The following is a 19,834-nucleotide window of genomic DNA, read 5'->3' as shown; positions in this document are numbered from 1 at the left end:
CTTCGTGCACAACACATAGCTTCTGTTTCAGGGGTGCCTGTGCGCCCACCCAGCCCAGCCCAGTTGTTGGATGAATTGTAGAATATGGCACAGAGAGGTTAAATGACTTGTCCTAGGTCATACAGCCATTAAGTAGCAGAGCCTAGGGCTTAAACCCAGATATCTGCTTCAAGCCTACCCCTGCCTACTTCCCACCTCTCTCCTCCTCTTCCTCTTCCTCCACGTCCTCTCTCCTCCTTCCCCTCCTTCCCTTCTTCCCTCCCTCTTTCTCTCTCTCATGACTAAGTCAGGCCCATTGCCGCCTGTCTGATTCTGGGTGGAAGCATCCGTCTTCCTCTTCCCAGCAGCTGCAGAAGCCAGTTTCTCCTGCCCACACAGAGAGGGGCTGAAGTGAGCACTAGTGGTTCGTTCGGAGTAATCAGTTATCCTTCGTTTGTGTAGCCATGTGGAAATAACAAGCAGCCACCGTATGGGGCGGCTCCGGGAGGCTGGCGGTGCGCGCAGACCCAGACGCGGGCCACGTGAGCGATGCTGCAGCGGGTGAAGAGGTTCATTTTCATGATTTTGTGATGTTAATTTAGAAAGTTTCCAATGTGGCAATCCTGCCCCCAGGCTCTGCTCTGGTCCTGGCCGCTGGGGCGCCCTTGGGCCGCACCCATCCCTCTTGGGCCTCGGTTTGCTTCTCTCTGCAGTGGGTGGATGCCAGCCTCAAGGCCACTTTGGTTTTGTTTCTGTTTTTTTAAATTGAAGTATAGTCAATTTACAACGTTGTGTTAGTTTCCGGTATACAGCAAAGTGATTCAGTTATATGTAGACATATACTCTTTTTCATTTTAGGTTATTACAACTATTGGATGTAGTTCTCTGTGCTATGCAGTAGGGCCACTTGGAGTGTGAATGGTCTGGGGGAGCTCACAGCTATTGGCCCCCGCCCCATGGGCCCTGTCCCCTCGCGCTCTTGTAAGCCTGGCTCTCTGTGCGGCCCTGCAGGGGACGAGGTGGGCTGCAAGGCCCCAGGCGGTGCACCTAGAGCCAGGCCGCCCTCCCCGGGGGGGGACTGAGGCAAGGCCAGTGCCCCGGCCACCATGTCCCCGATACTGCAGGGCTGCAGCCTGGGCCTGCCCGGGCCCCGTCATTGCCCTCCTGTTGTCTCTCCCTGTGCAGGCTTCCTGGACTGGGTCCCCAAGAAGATGCAGCGGGTGGGCTGCGTGGAGCTGCTCAACACGGTGCAGAGGCGCGTCCAGCCGCGGCTGCACGTCTTCGGCCACATCCACGAAGGTCAGCAGGTGGGGTGGAGGAGGGGGTTCCCGTGCCGGCTGTGCCCTGCCGGCCCTTGGGGGGGCCATCTCGCCTCCCTTGAACCCAGTCACCTCCCCGGTCTCTCAGCTAGAGGGAACTAGCCATTTCCTACACACGCTGGTAGAAGCCTTATCCACCCACTGACTATCAGTTAGCTGTGGCTGCAGGGTTTGGCAGGAAGATGAAAGCAAAATCTGGCAAGATTTAGGAGTAAGTTCTGCTTCCTCGGAGCCCTGCTACTCTGCCTGGGACGTCTTCGGAGATGCCTGGGGGCTTTTTGGAGGAGGAGGCATTTGGATGTGACATGCAGGAGGCATTTGAGTTTGGGGACATGCTATGAGCTCCTTTTGGCGGGTGGCCCTGTCTCGTTGGTTACATTCCTAGGGCCTGGTACACAGTAGGTGCTTAATGAATGTGGAGTGCTGCCTGCCTGCCTGAGAGGCTCCAGTGGCACCTTCTCCCCCCCTCCCCGCCCCAGACAGACACGGCATTCTGGCTTCTGTCCTAGGGGCGGGCCTGCATGCTGTGTCCACCTTGCTGGAGTGGTAGGGGATGTCCATTCCATCTCAGGACACTGGGCAAGGTGGCCGTGAAGGTGCCTGGTGATATCAGCTCCAGGCTGATGGCCCACCCCCATGCCCCCGGCCTGTCACTGCCCCTGGGGCTTTCCTTGTCAGACCTCAGACTTCCTCACCGGAGCCTGATTTCACCCGTTTGGCAGAACCCTCCTTTTGCTCCTTTTGCTCCTTTTGAACCTCTGTCCCACCTGTCCCGGGCCTCCTGGTTCCACTGTACCCTGCCAGGAAGCCCATGGGCTCCTGTAGGTCATGGGGACCAATGTATTTTCCCCCAGGGTTGTCTCCTGCTCTCCTGAATCTCTGTCTGCTTGGGGCCAGGGCCTCTGGGCCTCACCTGTGCCTGTCTACATCAGATCACTTTCTGTCAGAAGCAAACAAGGCTCAGACCCTTCCCTCTGCAGGGTGCTGTCAGGGGCAGGAGTGATCAGACCTTTCCAGGCCCTGAGGAGCTCAGAGACTTCTGAGCAGCAAATGAGCAATCAAAGGCAGAATCTGAAAGGTCATGGGAGAGATGGACAACTTGTATGCTGTGGGATAATGATAATGACTGTCACTTTCTGGAGCCCTGCTATGGGCACATAGTGCCATCAGATCCAAGGTTGTATGTGATCCAAACCACACCCCTGCATGATTGTACAGGCAAAATGGGGGTTCCAAGGAATGAGTAACCTGCACAGAGTGGACGTAGTGCCCCTTTGGTCTGGAGGTGATCTGAGCTGAAGGATGAGGAGGATCCTTCAAGTAGATGTGGTGGGAAGAGGGTATGATGGGGACAGAAGCCAAGAGAAGTAGGTGACAGTGATGGTGATGATGATGATGATGGTTATGATGATGATGATGATGATGATGAAGGTGACATTGATGATGATGATGTTGGTGATGGTTGTGATGATGGTGATGATGATGATGATGATGATACTGGTGATGGTTTTGATGATAACGGTGATGGTGGTGATGCTGATGATAGTGACGATGGTGATGGTGATGTGCGTGATGGTAATAATGATGAGAGGATGATGATGATGGTCATGATGATGGTGATGAAGGTGATAATGATGATAATGACGTTGGTGATGGTGGTGATGCTGATGATTGTGATTGATGGTGATGTTGATGACTTCGATGATGATGTCTCATCGTGTGCTTTCCAGGCACCGGGCTGAACACTGGACATAGATCATTATCTCATTTGCTCCTCACAGCAAGCTTATCATCATCTCTATAGATGAAGAGACTAAGTTGTAGTTTCTGTAGCTCATCCGGGCCATATTCAGCCCCTTGTTGGCTGCGTGCCCTCTGACTACCACATCCACCAGACCACCCTCACCAGTCCGGGTCCTGGCCTCACCGCTTAGCCCTGACAGGTGTGTGCTTACTTCCCAGGGTACGGCGTCATGGCAGATGGGACGACCACCTATGTGAATGCATCTGTGTGCACCGTGAACTACCAACCTGTGAATCCACCCATAGTCATCGACCTCCCCACACCCCGGAACTCCTGACTGCCCCTGCGGCCCCCGCCCTTCCCACCCGCATCAGCTCCACATGCCTGGCCGAGAGCACGGACCCCCAACCACCCTTCCTTCCATGCAGACAGCCCGTCCGGTTGGGGACCAGCCCAGCAGACGGGTTGAGGCCTTGGAATGAAGAAGATCACCTCCGACTCGTCAGCCTTCTGTCATCTGGAGTCAGGCCCCTGCGGGTCCCCAGCAGGGGTTCTGCACTCATTGCTAATTTCTGCGTGTACATTCCATGTGTACCTTGTTAAAGGACCTGCTAAGCTCGTGGCCCCGTCCTGCTTGGGAAATGACTGAATCTTCATCCTTCTCCGTTGGACACCCTTGTGGGTTTGGGAAGCCACGGCTCTTGGACAGATTATGGAAGTTCTCACACAGAATCTCCCTCTCACTGAGGGTCTGTGTGGCTGCAAGTCTCAGAGTTGGGGGGTGGTTGGGAGGTGTTGTAGCCTGGGTGCAGGCAGCCCTTCCCGTCCTCCCAAGGGAGAGGGGACATGCCTGCCACACGTGGAGGGCCTCCAAGGGAGCGATCAGGGACGTCTCAGGAATTCGGGCTGTGCCTGGCCAGGCCAGACAGCTGGTTGCCTCGTGTCGTTTGCCTGTCTTCTTCCTGTGGGCACTTTTGCTGATGTGGACAGTGACCTGAGCATCCCAGGCACCCTCTCAGAGCCTGGCCATGGGGGGTTGGTTCTGCAGAATGAGCCTGTTGAGGGCCCAGGACCAGCTGGCGGGTTCCCAAGTCACAGACGGCCCTGGTTCCGTGGGAGCCGCGCTGGTCTGCAGGACTCAGCTGCCTGGAGGGTCCACAGGCCCGTGCAGCCCCGCCACATGTATGCTCACGTGCGGGCGTGGGCACACCCTCACGTGCCTGCACGCGCGCGCACACACACACACAGAGCCCTCTTCATTTAGCAAAGTGGACCTCGTGCTTCTCATCCCTGCCCTGGAACGGGCTCTGTCCCCCGATGGGGCTTCCCTCACCCCTCGGAGCCTGTCTGCGTACCCACAGCTGAGGAAGGCTGAATGGTTCAGTTGTGTTGCCCAGTATGGACCCACCCTCAGCTAGGAAGGTGGCTTGGAAGCAGAGCGGGGCCTGGGCTACGGCAGCGCCACCCGGGGGGACTTCTTTTCCTTTAAATTAGGACTGGGGGGTGGGCCACACGTCTGCAGGAGAGGAAACCAGCGGGGCCCGCTTAGGGTGAGACGCACGAGGCCCGACTGGCAGCGTTAGGCTCTGCCTGTATTTAAAATTGGGGTATTTTCTTTATCATAGGTTTTTTTCCTGCATCCAATTTTCATTTTTAAAACCATTGCATTAAAACAATGTCATGTGTCTTGACCACTGAGTTTTTTGGTGTCCCCTTAAATTCTGCACCTGAGGGGAGGGTTGCTCACCCGCCCCTAGTCCCAGGCCTGGGAACCAGTATTTAATGAGCCCTTTGCAGATAAAATCTCATTTCAGGCAGTCCTCCTGCAAGGTGGGTACTGCTGGCCCCATTTCAGAGATGAGATTGAGATCAGAGAGGTAAGGTAACTTGCCTGAGGGTGCACATCTCCAAAGGGGTAGAGGCAGGATTTGAACCTTGGTCTCTGGCTTCATAGCCCCAGCTTTGCTACCACCCAGAGCTCCACCCGTACAAGGCAGTGCATGGTCCAAGGCTCTTTTTTTTTCAGGGGTCATGTTCAGCTCCTGTTGGGTTCGTTATTCATAGAGGGCCCCTGGAGCCTTGGGGGATCCTATTCTCTGAGCCAAGCATCCCAGGAGACCCAGACTCCTTCCCTGCTCGAGTGGGGCTCCCCATGGGGCGCGGGGCACCATCCAGGGAGCCCAATAAGAGCACCACACTGGCCGAGGCCAGCTTCGCTCTGTGGGGTGCGGGGCTGCAGGAATCCCATTTGGCCCAAGTGGTTCCTGGTAGCCGGGGATGTTTACAGGGCCGCCGGGGCCCCCCAGACGCACGGCGTGTGTGCGCGCGTTGGGTGGAGAAGACTCCAGGCCCTTTCCGTCGCCTGTATTGAATTTCTATGCGGACCAAGAACTGTAAACTTAAAATAAATTTTTTTCCTAAGGTATCTTCAGAATATGGTGTATTTTTATGTGCAAAAGAAAAGTTATGAAGGCAGCTGTTACTTTAAAAGAAAATTCATTAAAAGTCCTCGAGGTGTGAATGACCATGGTGTGCTCCTCAGTCATTTCGGCATAACTTGATTGTGGCTGTAATTTTTTCCTCTGTCAAGCATGTCAGACAATAAAGTCTTTGTAAAAAGAAAGAGAAGTCCTCCCAGCGTCTCTTCCTCTGTGTCTCTGAGTGTCGTGTGGGGCACGCGGGGGCGGAGTGGCGTCCCCCTGGCCGAGTCCTGAGTCCTGGACAGTTCAGAGGCCGAAGACCATCCACGTGCCAGCGACTGGCATCCTTCTGCTGGCTCCAGCTTCCCCAGGGGTGGGAGCACTCCAGAGGCGGCAGGCATATGCAGTTCTGTGCCCTGTCGTGTTCAAATAGCTTGAGCACCTGGTCTCCCAGAACAGAGTCCCTCAAGATGGCCTTTAGGACTGGGCTCTTGGAAGGGACAAGTTCAATTCAGCCCTTGTCAAACTACGGGTCTAGGTGTTGCCCAAGAAAAGTACTGGCAGATATAATGACTCCAGTCCCAAAGCTCCCTTTGCTATAAAAGTCCTGCACTTTTTATCCACCCATCAACCCATCGAGCCATCCACCCATTTGTGCAACCATCCACTCACCTGCCCATCCATCCATCCATCCATTCATCCAACCACCATCTATCCATCTTACCACCGTCCATCCATCCATCCATCTACTCACCCACAGACCAATCCATCCACCCCACAAACATTCACTGAGCACCTCCCACGGGCCCGGCTTGGAACAGGGATGTGGCAGTGGTGGTGGTGATAGATGCAGGAGGTAGGGTTGACGAAAGATGTGTGTGGGGGCGAGAGTGAGGGACAGCCAGCTCTATTCTGCGCCCTCCAGTGACTGCCACTTCGCATCAGAAATGAGAGCAGTTATAGCTCAAGGCTATTTTGGAGCTGGAGGTGACCAGGGCAAGTTAAAACGCCACAAGGCTTGCTGTTCTTGGCTGGGTTTCAGCTGCTTTTCTTGAATAAGTGCTACTCGGGTTCTTGCAAATCTTTGGTTAACTTCTAGAATTCTGAAAAAGTTGATTCTAACCATTTTTGCCAGTTTTCTTGTTGCTTTTTTGGAGGAGAGAATTTTCAGAGGTTCTCACTCTTTCAATTTTGCTGATTTCACCTTTACGATTCCATTTTATCTCCTGTATTGACTTATTATTTATAACTTTTGAAAGTACACATAACCTAACTTTAAAGATACACATACATGCATCTATCTGTCTGTCAATCTCTAATATACATACATTGCCTGGTCCAGCTGGTTTCTTTTCTCTGTAGGTTAGGGTCTTGCACTAATTTTGGAAAATTCCCAGCCATTATTTATGCAAGTATTTCTTCTGCCCAAGTTCTCTTTCTTCTTTTTAGTTTCCAATTATGTACATGTTAGGCCATTTTATGTTCTCCCACATCTCTTTGATATTTTGTTTTCTTTCCCCCACTCTTTCTTCTCTTGGCATTTCACATGGGGTACAAGTTATGCATCTGTCTTCAAGGTCGCTCATTGTTTCCTAGTTTGCGTAGAGCCTTCTGACGAGTCGGTCAAAGGCAATCACTCTCTCTGCTGCTGTGTCTTCATTTCTAGCATTTCCATTTGATTCTTCCTTACAGTTTCCATCTCTCTGCTAGAAGTTCCTATCTGATTATGTGTCTCGTCTGCTTTTTCCACTAGAGCTTTAACATATAAATTGGTTAATTTGAATTTCCTTTCTGATGGTTCCAAAATCTGTGTGATACCTGAGTCTGATGATTACTTCGTCTCTTCAGACTGTTTTTTTTTTTTAATTGCCAATAATTTTAAGTTGGAAGCTGGACATTTGTAGAACAGGGGTCAGCAAACTTTTCCTGTAAAACAGCAGGTGGAAACGATTTTAGGCTTTGGAGGCTCCACACAATCTGTTGTTTCTCGCCCTTCTTGTTCTTGTTCTTTCTCCTCCGCCAACCTTTTAAACATGTAAAAATCATCCTTAGCTCACAGACTGTGTAAAGATAAACCACAGGCTCCTACGTGTCCGCTGGCTGTGGTTTGCTAACTTCTGATACAATAGGACAGTAGATACTGAAGTAAGTATTTTTTACGGTTCAAGAAGAATCCGTCTTTCTTTCTGCTAGGACTTTATTGTGGGGCTGGGGTTAATCCTGCAAGGAGCTGGGCTGCCTTGAAGTTTGTTCCCAGCTTCTGTGGGGTCTTCCTTTGTGCTGCACCCCAAAGACATGGGCTCCTGGGACTCTCTGAGCTGTTTCCCCTTTTATTTTGCTTGATGATTGTCGGTGTGGGGTGGAGGACGGGGATGGGGGTTTCTCCGAGGTTCCTACTCAGCCTCAGTGGCAGCAGCGCTGTGAGCCTTCACAAGTGCCACCCCCCACCCCCCAGCAGTGTAATACTGGGCTTCGCCCCCAGGGGCAGAGCCTGTTCAGTTCTGCCCCCTCACCCGCTGTTGGGCTCTGACCAGTGCCCTCGGGCTATGGCTTTGTTGTCCTTTTCCCTGCCTGTGGCGCTTTCTGCTCCCTTCCAGGGATGGGGAGATGGCCCTGGCAGTTGCAGCAGTGGCTGCTGGTATCCGCCCCCAGCCGCACCGCGGGGGAGACGGGAGGGAGGCTGCCTTCTCTGGACTCTCCCTGATCTCTGTGAGCGCCTGGTGTGGTTCCTAGGGGAAGCAAACACTCTGTGTCGGGGGCCCCTCGAGCCTTCACATTCTGGCCCACATTTGGTTTTGGGCAATTTGTTAAAAATTTCCAGCTGAATCCTATTCCTGGCTTAAATGGTGTTTTATGGCGTCTATCCCAGGTAAGCAAACGCTTGGGCCCTGTTTCTCCCTGCTGCTTCTCCCCGCAGGCATCTGTCTATCTCTGGATTTTAGTGACTTGGTGGTGGTGAACTCCTTTCTCAGAGGGTTTAAGGAAAGTTGTTGATTTGCATTTTGTGCAGCTTTTCTCTTGTGGTTCAGGTGGGAGGGCTGCTCTTTCCAGCTCTCTGTGTCTCGAAGCCAAAAACCACAGGTGCTTCTCAAGCCTCTGATGTGTCCTGCTTACTACTAGCTCATTGGCCAAAACAAGTCACGTGGCTGTGTGTGGCTTCAAGGAGTGGGGAAAAGACATCATTCAGAGATAGGAACTTCAAGGTCAAATACATGAAGGGGAGACAAGTGGGGCCATTTGCTCTCATATGAGGAGTCCCACTGGGGTGGACAAACAGGCACTCAGTTCTTTCAGCACAGTGGGATCCAGAGGTGACGGTGCTCCCAACTAGGTTAGGCTCTGGGAAGCCTGCCTAGAGCTGAAGATTGCTGATCAGGATACAGAGGCTAAGGAAAGAGACGAGGGAGGGAACAGGTGGTCCCATCTGGGAGGTGCCGCTGCCTTCAGGCAGTGGCCCAGCCCTCTCAGCCTCCTGGCTTTGACTTTGAGGGCCCTGGGCCAGCCCGTCCCTCAACCCCCTGCTGAAAGCCTGTCCTGAGGTCAGCTCCAGGCATCGGGCCAGGGCTCTCCAGGCTTCCATAGACCCAGGGCACCCCCGATCGGCCCTCACCACTCCTGTCTCTTTCGATTGTCTTTTGACCTACTGTCCAGGGGCTCGAGGAAGCAGGTCTATGTTTGACTCGTGGGGCCAGGCACAGACTGATGGGTTGCCAGGCCCGGGGAAAGCAGGGGTTGTCTTCATTCCACAGATTCAGAAATGGAAGCTCAGAGAGGGAAATTGCACAGGGGCCGGGGGACGAGTAGTGGGCAGCTGGACACCCTGACCCTCAGCCCAGCACCGCTCTCTTGACTCAGGCTTGAAGGGTCCAGGCACTGGGAAAGCAGCTGCCCCACCTCTTCTGGAGTTTATGGAGTGGGTGGCTAACAGCCCACCCACCTGCTCGGAGGCTCTGCTAACTCTGAGAGAAAGCCCCACGGCAGAGCCAAGCTCCTTCCTCACAGCGTCCTCTGAGTGGGGGAATGATCGCCCATTTTACAGATGTGGAAACTGAGGCTCAGGGTAAAATGACTTGGCTGAGTATCATGGTAGAGCTGGAACTCGAACCCAGTCTCATTGACACCAGAGCCCCTGTGACAATGCTGCAGGGGCTGTGAGTCCTGCTTCTGTGTCAGGATGAGCCACTTGCCTCATGAGCCCCTTCTTGACCTGGAGGCTCCCTAAGCCCCTCAATGACAGACCCACAAGGCTGCTGAACAGCACCAGATGAAATGCCTGGCTCAGCCTGGGGATGTCAGGAAAGCTTCCTGCAGGAAGTGGCTCTGTATTTAGTTTTGAAGGATAAGTGGGCGTTCCCTGAGGAGCAGGTGCAGCGTGCGGGGGTGTGTGAGAGGCATCTCAGGAAGGCTGAAGTGGGGCACATGGGGTGGGGGCTGGGCACAAGGCGGAGCCCCAAGTGCTGGGGCAGGGGCAAGAGGGCAGGGCGTCCACCGACCCTCCCCCCTTAGAAAGAGGAGCTGCTGCAGCTGAGGGCACTCCTACTTCATGGCTCCGACTTGGGGCCGGCAGAGACCACAACCCTCCCTCCCCTTCTCTCTGAATTCAGGCTGCCCGGCACCCCTTCCTCAGCAGCCAGCATCTGCCTCCTCCAAGCCCCCCCCCCAGGTTCTCTGAGATCTTGGGTCCAGCCGGACCGCCTCAGCCTTGGCCCTGATGGCCCCTTTCTAGGCTGTGGGGTCTGGATGAAGGGCAGGAAGCAGGGAGCCCCCTCCTCACTCCCCGCACATCCCACAGGCGTCTCCCATCCCTCTGCCTGAGCCTCAGGGTCTCCATTTCTACGATGGGGGTCGGGACTCCTTCCTGCCAGCTGGAGTGGCTGGTGTGGCCAGTGGGGCCCACAGGAGGCTAGCTCTGGCCCCGGCATCCTGGGTGCTCCCGTGATTTCTGGTTGAACATTTGACTCCTTCCCTGATCAGCGGCAGCGGCTGTGTCTGAGAGAGCAGGGGAAGAGAGAGGAGAGGTCATGGCAGTGACAGCCACAAAGGGAAGCTGAAGCCAAGGCCGCTGCCCAGGCCCTGGGGAACCCACCTCCTGGTGGCTGGGGCCTCCCTCGGAGGGAAGTGAGGTCTCATGGTGACAGTGGGGGCTTCTCATCCCCAACCCACTCTGACAGCCTGGGGTCACACAGCTCAGGGGCAGCTCTCTTGCCTGCCTTTCCCCTGTTCCTTCTAGAACCTTCCAGAAGGCAGCAAATTCTATCTCCCATCTGCTTCGTGGTGTGTGCAAAGGATTTCGGTGATTTAAACCTCTTAGCTGGTCAGACCCTGTTACATCCAAGGAAGGGCCCCTCCTCAAATGGTCGCTCGTGGCGGTTCTACCAGCTCGGCCAGGCCGCGGAAAGGCTGAGCCCCAAGGCACCGACGGGCCTGACTTAGATGCCGCCTCTTCTCCATGATGTCAGGCAGGTGTCTGTGCCCCCAGGGGCAGGGAGGTGGCCATGGGGACAAGCCCAGCAGGGGCACAAGTCTGACCCAGGCTGAGGCAGTGCTGGGCCTGAATGGGAGGAGGGGGCCTTTGGCATCCCTGAGGCACCCAGAAGTCTCTTATGAATAAAACCTTCAGAAAGTCTGAGTTTATAGTTTATTGTTGGTGGCTCTTTTAAAGTCTCAAGAATCATTTTTGCAAAGATTAACATTTTTATTTGCTCAAACTAATGAGGGGTCCTGAGGCTCAGCGGGGCCACCTCGGGGCCCCTGGAGAGGCCGCTGCTGCTGAGGCTGGGCCTGGGCTGAGCTCAGAAAGACGTGGGCTTGGCGCAGGCTTCGTTTCTGGGACACTCTGCAAGTTCATGAGATCCCCCAGTGACAGGTTTCACCATTCTTGGGGACAGGCCCCCGGGCGGGCCCCCTGCCGGCGGCGCCTACTGCAGGAAGGCCCGCAGGAAGTCGTTGTAGGAGATTTTGGAGGACAGCGCCTTGTCGTAATACTCCAGGATGTGGAAGAACTCCTCCTCCGAGAGGTTGATGCTGTGCTGTCTCAGGGCCTGCAAGAGAGAGGAGGGCCCTGGCCGGTCTCGCAGCCATTCAAGGAAGCGGGCTGCCTGGAAGGCGCTGGGGGCCCACCTCTCCTCCTTCCCTGGGTCGGGCCAGCCCACCTCCAGACCTGCCCCAGCAGCTCTCTCCCCCTCTTTCCTTCTCCCCCGTCCCTCTGTCTCTGCCTTCACCACCCACCCCCACCAACGGGGGCAGCCCCGACTAGCAACATAGGTGTGAGGCAGGAAGGCACCTCAGCTTCCTTTCAAATGGGAGCTGCCGGTTCTCCCCACCCCCACCCGGCCCTCCCAGAACCGGGGGGGGGGGGGGGCGTTAATAACCGTCACCTCCCCGAAGGGTGGTGAGGCTGGTCCACATGTTCCGACAAGGAGGATGGGCAGAGAAGAGGCAACTGTAGGGGAGACCTGGCCACAGGGCCTTAACTAGGGTGGGACCCTGAGGTGTGACCAAGAAGCGCAGGCCTGCAGGTGCAGGCTGCAGGGACTCGTGATGATTCAGCAGTAACACAGTCCAGGCAGAGCCTGCTATGTGTCCAACCAGTACCGACTGCCCTATCCTCATCACCCTGGCTTTCTCCCAGGCTGCTGTGCGTCCAGCTAAAAGGTGATACTTCTCAGCCTCTCTTATAGCCACGTTATGTTCTGGCCAGTTAAAACTAAGTGAGACTTCTTTAAAGCCTCCTTTAAAGAAGACCCTCTTTCTCTCCTCTTTTCTTCTTTGCTGCCTGGAATGCGGAAATGATACCAGGGCTCCAGCAGCCATCTTGGACCACGAGGCGACCTTGAGGAAGGAAGCCAGGTATTGAGCATGGTAGAACAAAAACACAGATGTCCCCGACGACTGTCCAGCCACCACACCGGCTCTGGACTTCCTACCCCTGGGATTCTTTTCACGGGAGAGAAGTAAACTTCTACGGCGTCTAAGCTGCAGTTATTTTCCCCTCTGTTATATGCAACTGAGACACACCTGAATAGACAGATATCCTATTAAATACATTTAAAGATTAGGTCGTACATTGCCTACCAATATTTTGTTACAATTTGTTTCCCAGAGAGGGCCAGCAGTAGGACTGGCCTGAGCCCAAAGGGCTGAGGTCAGCTGGCCTGGCTCTGGGGCCGGTGGGCTGAGAGCAACGTCTCCATTTCCTCTACCCGCTCCCGCTGCCGCCCACCCCGAATTCCCTGAAGCTGCCTGGGGAGGAGGTGAACAGAAGCTCACTCACTTCCTCCCCTTCCCTGCCTGGATGCTGAAGGAGCATCACTGGCTGAGAATTTCACTTGACCCCAAAGTAAAGACAAATGATGCGAATTGGAAGCCTCTGCGGAGCACTGAGGGCAGATGGCGGAGCAGTATTTGCTGCAGCCACAGGCCCAGCCCTGCCGGCTGTGTGCGGCGTGGGTGGGGGCCCTTGGCCCCTGGCTCCCCAGCGCCCGCGCTGCCTGGGGCCCTTGTACCTGCAACCCCGCCAGGCCCACTAAGCGCGCTTCACCTTCCTAGATTATTATTTAAGAAAAGGTTTTTTCACTTAAAAAATTTTTTTTTTAGTTGAAGCACAGATAAACCTAAGGAATAAAACATTTTTTGTAAGTGTGTTTTGAGGTCATAACCCTTTCTCTCTTTAACGTCTTGACTGTTTTTTCCTGGCTGTAATATTTGATTTTTAATCTAATGTTCTAGACATTAATTATTTTTTCAGCCTCAGTGGCCTGGGTGGGGATGGAGAGAGAAGCAGGGAGTTGGGGCAAGAAACTGTGAATTCAAGTAGTTCAACATTGTTCTCAGCGTGGGAGTTTTAAGTCGCCCTGGAGGGTGGCCCCCTTCTTTCCTCTGGGAGAAGCACTCCAAAGTTTCCGCAGGACCACATGAGGTAAGGATTCTGCTCCAGAGGGGCGGCTGGGGTGGGGGCGCGGTTACAGCTGCTGGGCGGGGTGGGGTGGAGGCTCCCTGCAGACCCCGCTTCCCCCAGGAATGCTGCACTTTCTCCTGCGGCATTTAAGGCACCAGGGTTCCGACTCTGTAGGGAGAGCTGTTTAGTCAAACTGCACTGTGGGAAGGTGAGCCGCCCTGAGGTCTGGGGTCCCTGAGTGGCCACACCTGGGACCCTGCTTCAGCCTCCATCCCACTTCCCCGATGCTGTCATTCTGCTCTGAGATGCTTTGAGGCAGATGCAGGCGCTGCTTCCCCTTCCCCGTGGAGAGACCAGGGGGAGGTGTGGCCTTGAGAGGGGCGCAGCCGGGGCTCTGAGGGGCAACAGCAGCTGTCCGGGTGCCCAGGGGGTGGCTGGGCTCAGGTGCTGGCACGGGGGACTGTCCCTGCAGGGTTCTTGAAAGCTTCAGGGAGGAGAGCCTGGGGTCTGCAGCTGAGGGACCAGTGGGGTCAGCCCTGGATAACCTGGGCGTCCCCAGGGAGTGAGGTCTGGGATAGTTGCCCACACCTGGGCCTCCGGCTGGGGATTGCAGGATCCTTTTTTGAAGTTTTCTGGCCAGTGACATTTGGCAACTGCTTCCTGTCCGAAGCAAGAGCCGCACAAGGGCTGTGCTCACCTTCCTGAAATCAGCCACGCTTAAAAGCCCCGTCCCTTCCTCATCGTAGGCTTTGAACGTGCGCCTCATCGGCCTCCAGCAGTGCACAATTTTGGGCTGAATGCGCAGCAGAGCAGAGTAAAAGGAAGAAGTCTCAGCACCAGCTTCTTTCTGGGAAAAGACCCAAGAGGAGGTCAGAAGGGAGATTTTGGATGGGGGGGAAGGATGGGGTGACAGGCTGTGACCTCAAGGGGTGTGGAGAGGGGTCTGCAAACTCTTTCCCGTATCTGCCCCCAACCCCCGCTCGTTCCCCACTGTGCGCTCCACTGGCTGCTCCAGAAAGGAGTCTGCTCTTAGTGACAATGGGGGGGCAGGAGTGGGTGGGCAGACCAGCATCCCTGCTGCGCATTCAGGTCCCCACAAACAGCAGCGTCCTCTTCACACCTCCCTCAGCTCCTCCCCTAGCCTGGAGGAAGGTAGCTCTCTACATGCCCATTTCCTGGATTGGGAAATGGAGGCTCAGGGTGGCAAAGTCTCAGGATAGGACCCATCAGAGCTCTGTCTGACACCAATACCTGCCAGGCCACCTCCCAGGAGCTCCTCCCCAGGTACTTGAGGGGAGGGCCAGGCAGATAACTAGCCAATTTCAAAACAATCTGAGGGGAAAAAAGAGATTCAGGTTGGGTCTTCTAGTAGGTTCTTAGAATGAACAGAGTTTTAAAAAAAATCACAAGGTTGTAATTATATCTAGTAATTAGACAGTACACTACACTGTGATTATTTCATTTAGGTGCTATTAGATTGAAAACAAGATATTTTAGCATGATTTAGCCCCAACACATGTCTGAATATCACAGAGGTGAACTGTAGGCAATAATGTGTAACACGTTTTGGGAAAGTTTAATTTTAACGTGGCACTACAGAAAACAAATTAGCACAAAGTTAAATTGCTTTCAGTTTTTACATCATTTAGCACCTATGATAGAAGATCACCAGATACCACATAGCTTAGTTAGCTGCCAATTTATCTAATCAGCTGGTCTGCACATACGGAGGACAAGGGGTTCTAGGCCCACTTGTTCTTCTCACACCCAAGCCTGGCTAGAGAAAGAATTTTCCCACCCTAGCCCAGTACGCCAACCCATCCAGAAGTCCTCTGCCTCTAGCGGTGCCAAAAAAAGGGAAACCATCAGCTCACTTCCCCAGAGGGGTGTCTCTGCTATTGAAGGTGGCAGAGAAAGCTCCCAAAGCACTAGGAATGGAAATGACCCTTTTAGCTTCTTTGCAGGGAGACAGGGGAGCATGGGCCACCTGCAGAGGGGACGGGACTGGCACCGGGACCAGGCCAGGGCAGGGAAAGCTGCTGGCCCCTCTCTCTCCTAGGAATTCTCCCGCGGGAGAAGTCTCACCACCTGTCAATCACACCCAGGGTGGGGATGGGGGATGGAAGCCTGAGCCACAGGGTGGTGGCTGTTGATGGGTTTGGGCCAAAGACCAGAGCTGGGGCGAGCAGGGGCACATGGAGGCGAGCTGGGGTGTCTGCCCAGAGGCCCAGACTCCCGGTGGGGCCGTCCTGGGGCGCCTCTCACTTCACGGACGCCCAGTCTCATTCGGGCTCTCCCCAAGCAGCCCACCAGCCAGCCTTTCGATGCCTTGGGGAGGGTGGGCAGTGTATCTGGAAGCATGGGAGGGCTTGAAAGGGGGTGCGGGGCACTCTTCCCCACAGGCCACCCCTCACAGGCTCTTAGGAGCCAGCAGCTCATTTGCAGAAGGGGAAACTGAGGTCTGGAGAGGCAGAGGAGGCCCAGAGCCTGCAGGGGCTGTGCGGGCTGTGCATTCTCCACGGTTCTCCAGCCACATCCCTGCGTCCCCGGTGATCTCCTGAGGGAAGCGTACGGCCACTCAGAGAGAAACTGAGCTGGGGAAAGAATTGTCTTAGTGTTTTTCTTTCCTAACTTGGCCCGAGCCTTTGATGCCAGCTCTTGTCTAAACTAGAAATTACATCAAGATGGGCCCGATTTGGCACACAATTACAGATTTAGCTGCGCAGAATCCGCTGCTTGCTGGGCTAGCCCACCGTCTCTGCTGCGGGGTGTGGAGGGCCCGGGGCCCCACCCGCTGGTCCGCGGCGGAGCCCAGGTGGTGGAATCGCTATGCCCAAATCGACTATGCCGGTCGTCCTTGTCATTAAATTCAGTGTGGTTTAACATTACACGTGATGGAGTACAAGTGTGGAAAAGCCTTCTTTAACCTCATATTTTGGAAAAGACTCGAGAAAGCAGAGTCTGAACGCTGTGGTAGAACTGGGTGTGTCTGAGAATCATGAAATTACAAACGATTGAGAAAAAAGGTAAAAGTCTGGACGCACAAGCTGTCCAGTTGCTATTTAAGCATCTTTAGGGTCTCTTTCCTCTTCAAAGAAACAAAAAGAGATGATGTATCGTGGGTGTAATTTACACAAGATAATGGGTCCGAGCACCCACGCCCGGAGAAAGGTTGGCCCTGCCGACCGGAATGATGAGGGAATATGCGGTTACGTTCAAGTTACAAATGTTTCTCTTTGCTGCGACACCCCCGACCCCCGCCTGCCTCTCCAGTTAACTGACCGATACCTGCTCCGGTGGCCAGTGAGCCTCGGCCTTCCACATGGATGTGCCCACGGGCATCTGCCACCCAGTGAGTTTGAGAACCTGGGCTCCAGGCTGCTGGTTCCCAGTCTGCGGTGTCTGGACCCTCATGGGGCCCCCGTTCATACAAAGGGAGCTGATCCAGATTTATGAGGAATCGAGAAAAACGAAAGCGCCCCGCTGCGCCCAGCCCCGCGTTGTCTTCTCCGGATGGGTCACATACCATTTTGTGCGCGTTCTGGATTTTCATCCTCTGCATCAGCGATGTTTCCTTTGCTCTCAACAGGAGGACGCAGCTCTGAATGAAGTCACAATAAGCAAACCTGCCGTTGTTCTTTAAGTCGTATTTGAGGATGAGCTGCTGGCACTCATCCCTGTTCAGGCCCAGGCTGAACTTCTCCACCAGCGCTAAAGGCAAAGGCGTCAGGTCAGTTGGTGGCGACCGTTCACGCCTTCGTCTGATCTGCGCTCATTCATTTGCTCCCTCGCTCAGCACTCGCTGAGATGCCATCTCTGCGTTCAGCCCTGGCTGGGACCTGGCTTCACAGGCTCAGGGTTGGTGGCGGGACAGATAGGGAGACGGACGGGCAGGTGACCGAGTGAGTGCAGCAAGGCGGGAGGGGACCCCACATCTTGCTGGGCCCGCTTTGCACGGTCACGGTTGCTGTGGTCACAGTGGTACTGACGCAGTGCCTGTGGGGCTGTGACCACAAGCAGGCAGAGAGCAGAGTCCCACGGGACGGGAACCAGGGCAGAGTGGGCGTGAGGGGGAGGAGGGTTCTAGGAGCTGGGTGTGGACCTGGCAGGGCCCCGACTATGGGTCAGGAGTTCAGACTCTGCCCTCTGAGAAAGCATTTTCCATCTGGGCTTCAGGGGTGCTCTCAAGAGTCTGCCAGGCTACATGAATTTATGCATTTGGGGTTTTCATTCTAACGTTGATCTACAATATGTAAAACCTATTCTGGAACACATGGGCAGCCCTGAAGAGAACGTCATGCATTTCAGGGCTGGCGTCTGGCCTTCCGACTAGGGTCACATGGATGCCACATGGCTGAGTCCTTCTGGCTGTCCAGAGGTCAGCACGTGCCAACGTCAGACCGTCAACACTCCCCCCGCTTTGCACTAGTCCTCATGCTCGGGCTTTTATCAAAGCCAAAGTGACAACTCAGAACTGAAAGAGGCTTAGATAGGACAGGAGTCTAGTTTAAGATGGATGAACTGAGACTTCCATGTGACAACATGAAAGCAACAAGGTGTCCAGGAGTGGGACACTGTGTGATGTTAACTGGTGAGGCTGATGAGGAAAACCAGGGAAAGTGGACTTTATACAGATGGCACCTTCAGACCAGCACAGCCCAGGAGGCTCGGCTAGACTTGTGCCCCCAGGACGTGGGCGGGGGATCCCAAAGAATTGTCTAGTGAAGGCTTGGATGTCCCAACTTGCAGAAGGTCATCATCCAACATGCGTAGAAAACACAGAATGACGTCTGAAAGTTGATCAGTATTTTTTTTTCACAGTATTGACGCCTGGAGGCACTGCCACAGCAGGGGATGGCTGGCTTGCAGGAGTTCATAGTTAAAAACAGCAGGGATGATAATAATGACACCACAAGTTAGGGTTCCTCATGCTCAACATCAAGAGAATTAACTAAAAAACAAGCATTTGTTTTTACGTGCATTAAAACTGACACTGGCGATTTGGTTTCAGCGAAACACATCACGTTAAGTCAATGTCACAACATTTAATTATGAGGTTTCCAATTTTTATATTTCATTTATTAGTGGTTTTTCTTTTTTTGGTAGCAGCTGTTTACTTCAAGAGTTTACACCTTGTTTTGTGTGTGCATTTTTAAGCCACGGTTATCATAAAAGTCATTTACATTGATAGTGGAGGTTCTCAGGATAAACGTTTTCCTTTAAAAGGGATTCATATAGTAAAGAAGAGGGGGGCGGAGGTGGCTTCTAGGCGGAGGAGTGACCCGGTCAGATTTACTTTCCTGTGATGGAGAATGTTGCATAAACAGCGTGCAACAATTACAGGGCGTGGAAATCCAACTGGTTTTATTTGAAGTTTACCAGAGTGATACGTGGCGAAGAAACCAATTGACAAGGCAGAGCTGTGCCCCCAGCCGTCCCCGCCCCCTCCCCGTCCCGCCTCCCTCAGCTCTCAGTCTGTCACCATTTACATTCGCCCAAGATCATGACCCAGCCTGTGCTTCCAGCATTGAAAGTCACACTTTCTCACTCCATCAAGCAGGCGTGGTCCTGCTCAGTGGGGACTGAGGCATTGGCAGAACTTGTCCCCCGATACTGGGGTTTACTGAGATGCCCAGACACTCCCCACCAGTTCCCTGTCCTACCGCTCCCCTGCCTCCACAGCGAGGGATGGGTGGAGCTGGGAGGGGACACCGTATGACCCAGGGAACGGACCAGACGCACCCAGGAACTCGGTGGCGGTGATGTCGCCCTGCCGGTTGGCGTCCCTCTCCTTGCACTCCCTCAGGAGCTCACGCCAGCACCCTTGGACCTTCTTCCGGAGCTTGGTCTCGATGGGCTCACAGTTCTGCAGGGGCGGGGTTGCACTCGCCAGGGTCTAGCAAGAGAGAAGACCATCTTGTAACACGGAAGAAATCATCAAAACTTACAGCTCCGACTTGGGTTTTGAGGTGCACAAGTTCCTGGGCAGCCTTGTTTCAGAAATAAAATGAAAAACACAACAAAAAGGGTAATTTTACCATTTAATTTTTATTTCCGTCAGTTGGCTATATGTGTGCCAGCCACATCATCATAACCAAAAGCGCTATGGAAATAAATATATAGCCTTGCGCTTTCTAGCTCCCAGAGGACCCCACATTCTTTGGTTCGTGGGCCTGTCCTCCACCTTCAGAGCCAGCTACGTCGGGGTGGGGGGGGCTCTTCCTCAAATTGCATCTCTCCAAAATGACCCTTCTGCCTCCAAATCCCCATTTACAGACCCCTGTGAATACCTTGGGTCTCCCAGACCCTCCAGGATAATCCTGGCTTAAAGTCAGCTGTTCAGCAACTGCAGTCACATCTGCAACCTTGATTCTGCCTCGCCCGTACGGCCGGTGGCACAGTACAGGCCCCAGGGCCTGGGGTGTGGGCGTCTGTGGGGTGCCCCCGACTCCCCTGCACTCTGCTCTGCTCGCCA

At 54.2% G+C, this 19,834-nt stretch overlaps 2 protein-coding genes across 3 annotated transcripts in view; one reads left to right on the top strand and one right to left on the bottom strand.

Moving 5' to 3' along the window:
- The window catches only part of MPPED1 (metallophosphoesterase domain containing 1), a 59,085-nt gene extending 53,451 nt beyond the window's left edge, over positions 1-5,634 (top strand). Inside the window, exons 5-6 of the mRNA XM_010983457.3 lie at positions 1,165-1,278; positions 3,261-5,634. Of these exons, the coding sequence (XP_010981759.1) occupies positions 1,165-1,278; positions 3,261-3,379 (233 nt within the window). The 3' untranslated portion in view covers positions 3,380-5,634. The remainder of the gene's footprint in view (positions 1-1,164; positions 1,279-3,260) is intronic.
- Positions 5,635-11,119: 5,485 nt separating this feature from the next.
- The window catches only part of EFCAB6 (EF-hand calcium binding domain 6), a 180,553-nt gene continuing 171,838 nt past the window's right edge, over positions 11,120-19,834 (bottom strand). For both annotated transcript variants that reach the window (XM_010983456.3, XM_064491386.1), the window contains 4 exons: positions 19,102-19,255; positions 16,886-17,070; positions 14,057-14,206; positions 11,120-11,503 (listed from right to left, as the gene is read on the bottom strand). In XM_010983456.3, coding sequence (XP_010981758.3) covers positions 11,381-11,503; positions 14,057-14,206; positions 16,886-17,070; positions 19,102-19,255 — 612 coding nt within the window. In that variant the 3' untranslated portion in view covers positions 11,120-11,380. The remainder of the gene's footprint in view (positions 11,504-14,056; positions 14,207-16,885; positions 17,071-19,101; positions 19,256-19,834) is intronic.

This window comes from Camelus dromedarius, chromosome 11 (assembly GCF_036321535.1).
Source record: "Camelus dromedarius isolate mCamDro1 chromosome 11, mCamDro1.pat, whole genome shotgun sequence".
Taxonomy (NCBI): domain Eukaryota; kingdom Metazoa; phylum Chordata; class Mammalia; order Artiodactyla; family Camelidae; genus Camelus; species Camelus dromedarius.
This window is presented reverse-complemented; position numbering and strand designations above follow the sequence as displayed.